General features: G+C 40.2%; 1 protein-coding gene across 1 annotated transcript in view; it reads right to left on the reverse strand.

The window, feature by feature from the left end:
• Window positions 1-8299, reverse strand: part of SEPTIN14 (septin 14) — a 70059-nt gene that overhangs the window by 47874 nt on the left and 13886 nt on the right. Inside the window, exons 3-5 of the mRNA XM_023194599.3 lie at window positions 6796-6916; window positions 5134-5329; window positions 3556-3742 (exon numbers count right to left, since the gene is read on the reverse strand). Coding sequence (XP_023050367.1) covers window positions 3556-3742; window positions 5134-5329; window positions 6796-6916 — 504 coding nt within the window. The remainder of the gene's footprint in view (window positions 1-3555; window positions 3743-5133; window positions 5330-6795; window positions 6917-8299) is intronic.

Below are 8299 nucleotides of genomic sequence, written 5' to 3' on the forward strand. Positions count from 1 at the left end.
TAACTTTTAGTACAGTGTATTGTTATAATTGTTCTATTTTATTATTCGTAACTATTGTTAACTCCAGTCTGCATCTAAGAAACTAACAATAGTAACTAATAATAAAAGAGAACTGCATCTCATTTATAAATAAAACTTTACCATAGGTATGTATGCATAGAAAAAAACATAGTATATATTGGGCTCTGTACCATGCATGCTTTCAGGCATCTACTGGGGATCTTGGAATTTACCCCCAAGGCTGCTACTCTATAGGCAAATGGCCATGATCTGGGAGGTAAGTCAAGGTTGAAATCTATCAAATGTGAATTGTCTCCCCCAGCAACCAAAAAATTTATATGTTGATGCCCTAACCCCCAGTACCTCAGAATGTGACCTTAACTGAGATAAAGCCTTCAAAGAGGTGATTAAAAAGTGAGACTGGGTCGGGGATGATGGCTTACTCCTGTAATCCCAGCACTTTGGGAGGTCGAGGTGGGCAGATCACCTGAGATTAGGAGTTCAAGACCATCCTGGCCAACACGATGAAACCTCGTCTCTATTAAAAATACAAAAATTAGCTGGGTATGGTGGTACACGCCTGTAATCCCAGCTACTCAGGAGGCTGAGGCAGGAGAATCACTTGAACCTGGGAGATGGAGGTTGCAGTGAGCCAAGATCACGCCATTGCACTCCAGCCCGGGCAAAAAAAAAAAAAAAAAAGTGAGACTGTTACAGTGGGCCCAATCCAAACTGACTGGCACCCTTGTAAGAAGATAAAATGTGAGGCCGGGCACAGTGGCTCACGCCTGTAATCCCAACACTTTGGGAGGCCGAGGTGGGCAGATCACCTGAGGTCAGGAGTTCAAGACCAGCCTGGCCAACATGGTGAAACCCATCTCTGCTAAAAATACCAAAAATCGGCCGGGTGCGGTGGCTCACGCCTGTAATCCCACCACTTTGGGAGGCCTAGGCGGGCAGATTTACGAGGTCAGGAGATTGAGACCATCCTGGCTAACATAGTGAAACCCTGTCTCCACTAAAAATACAAAAAATTAGCCGAGCGTGGTGGCAGGCGCCTGTAGTCCCAGCTACTTGGGAGGCTGAGGTAGGACAATGGCGTGAACCCAGGAGGCGGAGCTTGCAGTGAGCCGAGATGGCACCACTGCACTCCAGCCTGGGTGACAGTGTGAGACTCTGTCTTTAAAAAAAAAAAAAAAAAAAAATTAACGGGATGTGGTGGTGGGCACCTGTAATTCAACTACTCAGCAGGCTAAGATAGGAGAACTGCTTGAACCCAGGAGGCAGAGGTTATAGTGAGCTGAGATCACGCCACTATACTCCAGCCTGGGCAATAAAAACTAAACTCTGTCCAAAAAAAAAAAAAGATAAAATGTGTACACCCAGGAGACACCAGGAGAAACACCATGTGAGAACACAGAGATAAGGTGGTCATCTGCCAGACAAGGACAGAGATTTCAGAAGAAAGCACATCTTCTGACACATTGATCTTGGACTTCTATCCTCCAAGACTGTGGGAAAATACATTTTCATTATTTAAACTACCCAGTCTATGGCATTTTGCTATCCCAGCCCTAACACTCTAATGCAAATGCCTTAAATATTAACAGAAAAAAATAATTATGATATATATTATAAAATAACAGGTACAGTCATGCACCACATAATGGCATTTCAGTAAATGATGGGCCACATATATGATGGTGATCCCGTAATATTATAATACTATACCTTTGCTTTTTGTTGTTGTTGTTGTTGTTATTTATTATTTATTCATTTATTTATACATGTATTTATTTATTTATTTATTTACTGAGTCTTGCTCTGTCACCCAGGCTGGAGTGCAGTGGCTTAATCTCAGCTCACTGCGATCTCCGCCTCCCTGGTTCAAGCGATTCTCCCGCCTCAGCCTCCCAAGTAGCTGGGATTACAGGCCCCTGCTACAACACCCAACTAATTTTTTGTATTTTTAGTAGAGACAGGGTTTCGTCATGTTGGCCAGGCTGGTCTTGAACTCCTGACCTCAGGTAATCCGCCCACCTCAGCCTCCCAAAGTGCTGGCATTACAGGCGTGAGCCTCTGTGCCCAGCTATTTATAGATCTATTTATTTAATTTCTGGATTCAGGGGATATATGTGCAGGTTTGTTACTTAGATATATGGAATATTAGTGACCTCTAGTGTGCCCATCACCCAAATAGTGAGCATTGTACCCAACAGGTAATTTTTCAAATCTCAACCTCCTCCCACCCTTCCCCCTTATAAAGCGCCCAGTATCTATTATTTGTCTAATACTGTACTTTTTTTTATGTTTAGATACATAGACAAGGCCATGCATGGTGGTTCGCACTTTGGGAGGCTGAGGCAGGCAGATCACTTGAGGTCAGGAGTTCAAGACCAGCTTGGCCAACATGGCAAGACTCCGTCTCTATTAAAAATACAAAACTTAGGCTGGGCACAGTGGCTCACGCCTGTAATCCCAGCATTTTGAGAGGCTGAGGTGGGTGGATCACCTGAGGTCGGGAGTTCGAGACCAGCTTGACCAACATGGAGAAACCCCGTCTCTACTAAAAATGCAAAATTAGCTGGGCATGGTGGCGCATGCCTGTAATTTCAGCTACTTGGGAGGCTGAGGCAGGAGAATCGCTTGAACCCAGGAGGTGGAGGTTGCAGTGAGCCCAGATCACACCATTGCACTCCAGCCTGGTTGATAAGAATGAAACTCCATCAAAAAAAAAAAAAAAAAAATTAGCCAGACATGGTGGCACAGGCCTGTCAGGCCTGTAGTCCCAGCTACTTGGGAGGCTGAGGCCGGAGAATCACTTGAACCCAGGAGGCGGAGGTTGCAGTGAGCCAAGATCGTGCCACTGCACTCCAGCCTTGGAGAGAGTAAGACTCCGTCTCAAAATAAAATGAAATAAAATAGATACACAGATACTTACCATTGTATTATAATTCTACAGTATTCCATACAGTACCATGCTGTCCAGGTTTGTAGCCTAGGAGCAGTAAGCCATACCATCAAAGACTATCGTCTGGGTGTGTAGTAGGCTAGATCATCTAGGCATGTGTAGATACACTCTATGATGTTTGCATAATGATGAAATCACCTAAAGATAGGTAACTACACTTGCATGCATGTGCCTTCAAGATGTGTTATTATCTCGAAATTAATATTACATCGTGAAAGGTTGGGACCAGGAACAATGACTCACGCCTATAATCCCAACACTCTGGGAGGGCGAGGTGGGTAGATCACTTAAGCCAGAAGTTCAAGTTCAGCCTGAGCAACATAGTGAAACCCCGTCTCTACAAAAAATACAAAAATTAGCCGATCTTGGTAGCACATTCCTGTAGTCCCAGTTACTTGGATGGCTAAGGTGGGAAGATTGCTTGAGTCCAGGAGGTTGAGGCTGCAGTGAGCTATGATGACACCACTGCACTCTAGCCTGAGTGACAAAGCAAGACCCCGTCTCAAATACAAAAAACAAAACAAAAAACAAAAAAACAAAAGAAAGAAAAAGAAAAGAAAGCTTGGTGGATTTACCAAACATACCTTACTGTCAAGGTTCTTCATTGTTAATAGATCAAGAGACTTCAGGGAATGTCCTGTAGGTGAAATGAAGTAAAGACACACGTGGATGCGAGAATCATGGTACTCAAACAAGGAACGTTTAATCTTCAGTTCTTCTTGAAGATAGGCCTCAAATTGGGCATCTATGTAGTCAACTATTGGTTGGTAGCTAAAAAATAATTTTTACATTTAGCATAACAGACTTATAAAATCTAAAGCCTGCTTTTTGACGACTTAATGAACAGTTAACATGTATGTAAGCAGTTTGCTATAGTGATTTTAAAAAGTTCATAACATGTCCATACAAAGATATTAATTCCAAACCAATAATTAGGTTCATGCTTTACTCTATGATAATGTAAAATGTAAACATAGAGGAAAGCTGGGTGCATCTGACAGGGGACTAGTATCCAGAATATAAAAAGAATGCAAGCAACTAAACAGCAGTAACAAGAAGAACAAATAATCCCATTAAAAAAGTGGGCAAAGGACGTGAATAGACATTTTTCAGAACACCAAAATACAAAGTAAAACCACAATGAGATATCATCTTACCTCAGTCAGAATGGCTATTGTTAAAAAGATAAAAAATGGCTGGGCACGGTGGCCCACACCTATAATCCCAGCACTTTGGGAGGCCAAGGCAGGTGGATCATGAGGTTAGGAGTTCAAGACCATCCTGGCTAACATGGTGAAACCTCGTCTCTGCTAAAAATACAAAAATTATCCAGGCCTGGTGGCGGGCGCCTGTAGTCCCAGGTACTTGGGAAGCTGAGGCAGGAGAATGGTGAGGACCCAGGAGACTGAGCTTGCAGTGAGCCGAGATTGTGTTACTGCACTCTAGCCTGGGCGACAGACCAAGACTCTGTCTCAAAAAAAAAGATAAAAAATAATAGGCCAAGTAGAATGGCTCATGTCTGTAATCCCAGCACTTTGGAAGGCCAAGGTAGGAGGATCACTTGAGGCCAGGAGTTTGACACCAGCCTGGGCAACATAGCAAGACCCCATCTATACAATTTTTGAAATTAACCAGGCATGGTGGCATGTGCCTGTAGTCCCAGTTACTCAAGAGGCTGAGGTGGAAGGACCACTTGAGCCTGGGAGGTCGAAGCTGCAGTGAGCTGAGCTTGTGCCACTGCACTCCAGCCTGGGTGATGGAATGAAAAACTGTCTCAAAAAATAATAATAATAATAAATAAATACTATAATTTGGCAAGGATACAGAGAAATGGGAACCCTTAGACACTGTTGGTGGGAATATAAATTAGTACAACCTCTACGGAAAATTTGTACAAATAAAGTTAAATAAAGAAATAAGGAAATAAGCTAAAACTAATAGAAGCTGTATTTAAAATTTTTTGCTATAACTGGTTAAATAAAAATCTTGTAAGAAAATCAATTACATATAAAAATATTAATCTTGTAAGAAAAGAACATTACTTAGGAAAATAATAAAATCTGGACGAAAGGGTATTACTTACACAAATTAGTCTATGGCAAAGGAAGTCGGATTCTTTGAAATAAGAAAATCTTTTTTAATTTAAATAAGAAAACACTAACCTGGCCTCTTTGTCTATTTGATCACCATACCCCACTGTCTCCACAACAGTCAATTTCAACTGAACATTGCTTTCCTGAAGTTCATATGTCTGTATTTGAAGTCCAACATTTGAGTAAAAATGTGAGGATTTGTTATCTTTCAAGTTAGTATTAAACAATGTGTCAATCAGTGTTGATTTTCCAATTCCAGTTTCCCCTGTAATAGGCATAGATTCACTGTCATAGGGGCATAAAGGGGCTAAGAAGAAGCAACACTTTGAATTCTTACAGTAGTTTTTTAAAATCTTAGAACGTTGAACTCATAGAAATAGAGAGTAGAATACCAGTTACCAGAGGCTGCGGGAGCAGGGAGAAAGGAAAGGTGGAGTTGTTGGTCAAAGGGTACAAAGTTTCTTTTTTTTTTTTTAACTTTTATTTTAGGTTCGGGGGTACACGTGCAGGTTTGTTATATAGGTAAGCTCATGTCACGAGGGTTTGTTGTACAGATTATTTCATCACCCAGGTACTAAGCTTGGTACGCCATCATTATTTTATCTGATCCTCTCCCTCCTGCAAACCTCCACCCTTAAGTAGACACTAGTGTCTATTATTCCCCTTTTTGTGTCCATGTGTTCTCATCATTTCGCTCCCACTTATAAGTGAGAACATGGCACATATTCTCAGCCATAAAAAAGAAAGAGATATGTCCTTTGCAGGAGCATGGATGAGGCTGGAGGCCATCATCCTTAGCATACCAACAGAGCTCATTGCAGCACTATTCACAGTAGCAAAGACATGGAATCAACTCAAATACCCATCAATGATAGACTGGATAAAGAAAATGTGGTACATATACACTGTGGAATACTACACAGCCATGAAAAAGAATGAGATCATGTCCTTTGCAGGAACATGGATGGAGCTAGAGGCCATCATCTTTAGCAAACTAACAGTTTCAAACAGAGAGGAGAAAGAAGTTTTGAGATCTACTGGACAGCAGAGTGACTATAGTCAATGTATTGTATATTTCAAAATAATCAAGAGAGTTAATTTCAAATGTCTCATCATAAAAAAAGATAGGTAAACCAGGTAATAGATATGTTAATTCACTTGATTCAATCATTCCACATTGTAAACATTTATCAAAACCTCATATTGTATCCATACATGTAAATAACTATGATTTTTCAATTAAGAATAACATTAATTTTAAAAATAAATAAAGGGTTTCAAATACTTCAAAGACTGGGATGGCCTTGAAAGTATACATGCTAGCCCTGGTTCTCTCACTCATTAACATAATGGAGAAAGAAAGTACACACTAAGCTACATCAGACTTTTAAGAGCACAGGAATGTCCCAATTTTTAACAATCATTACAGGTCCAGTGTGGTGTTTATGCCTGTAATCCCAGCACTTTGGGAAGCTGAGGTGGGTGGATTGCTTGAGCCCAGGCAGCTGAGGCTACAGTGAGACAATCACACCACTGCACTCCAGCCTGGGCAACAGAGTGAGAACCTGTCTCAAAAAATAAAAGGATTACATAATATGGCTAAGATGAGAATCACTGTAAACATGAAGATGTATTTGAATTAATAGCATCAATGTTACACTGCTTAAGATAAGTTGAAGTGAACACTGGGAAAAATGAAGGAATAGTTCAAATGAGGTGTCTGACACTTACCCACACAGAGAATATTAAAAGTGAATCCTTGTCGGATAGATCTGTTCACCAACTGATTGGGCAAACATTCAAAACCAAAATGTCCAATCGTAGTTAAACAACGAATATTATTTTCTTTTTGCTTAAATAAAACAAAAATTTAGAGTTTTGTGTTAGAATAGAAAATGAAGTCATTTGAAAGGAAAATTATTATAGTACATCAAAGAAGTTAGAATTGATTATCATTTGATTATCATACCTCAGACAAGATGCAAACATATCAAGTAAATTTGTGAAAATAGAAGTCTGTGTTCAAACACATAGATTTGGCTATTATTTTTATAAATAAAGTGAATCTATCTCTCAGCACACTCAAAGAGGCTCTGTTTCTAAATTTTAAAAGAAATAGGGGACAGGTGCAGTGGCTCTTGCCTGTAATCCCAGCACTTTGGGAGGCCAAGGCAGGAGGATCACGAGGTCAGGAGTTCAAGACCAGCCTGGCCAACATTGTGAAACCCAATCTCTACTAAAAATACAAAATTAGCCAGGCATGGTGGTACATGCTTGTAATCCCAGCTACTCAGGAGGCTGAGGTAAGAGAATCACTTGAACCCGAGAGGTGGAGGTTGCAGTGAGGCAAGAGCACACCACTGCACTCCAGCCTGGGTGAAAGAGCTCTGTCTCAATAAATAAATAAATAAATAAATAAATAAATAAATAAATAAAATAGGGAATTAAGGAAATACTACAAGAAACTCTAATGTATTACTCTAATATAATAAATTCTTTCTTCCATAAGAAAAAAGAAAAAAACTTTAACATCCTTCATTCTGCTGCAGCGTGTTAATATAGTGAGAAAATCCCACACGTTAATCCAGATGCTTCTCAACTTATGATGAGGCTATGTCCCAAGAAACCCCTCCTAAATTGAACATATTGTAAGTCAAAACACCATTTAATACACGTAACAAAGCTGAACATTATAGCTCAGCCTTGTCTGCCTTAAACACGCTCAGAACACTTACATTAGCCTACAATTGGGCAAAATCAATTAACGCAAAGCTTATGCTATAATAAAGTATTGAATATCTCATGTAATTTATTAAATAAAGTGAAAAACGGCACTATCATAGAGTCAACAATTTAAGTTGAATGATTGTAAGCTGGAGATCCTCTACATATGTGAGGAAACCAAAATCAATTTGAAATTTTTAAAAAATCAAATGATGTATACTTCAAATTTGTTATATACCCTCTGAGGACTCGTGTTATATCAAAGAAATCTACTACTAATAACCCCATTCCAGAAAATTAGAAATCCATCAGTATTATACACAAAGTTACCAACCGATCTTTTTTTTTTTTTTTTTGAGACGGAGTCTCACTCTGTCGCCTGGGCTGGAGTGCAGTGGCTGGATCTCAGCTCACTGCAAGCTCCGCCTCCCGGGTTCACGCCATTCTCCTGCCTCAGGCTCCCGAGTAGCTGGGACTACAGGTGCCCGCCACCTCGCCCGGCTAGTTTTTT

This window comes from Piliocolobus tephrosceles, chromosome 8, assembly GCF_002776525.5.
Source record: "Piliocolobus tephrosceles isolate RC106 chromosome 8, ASM277652v3, whole genome shotgun sequence".
In the NCBI taxonomy this organism is placed as follows: Eukaryota; Metazoa; Chordata; class Mammalia; order Primates; family Cercopithecidae; genus Piliocolobus; species Piliocolobus tephrosceles.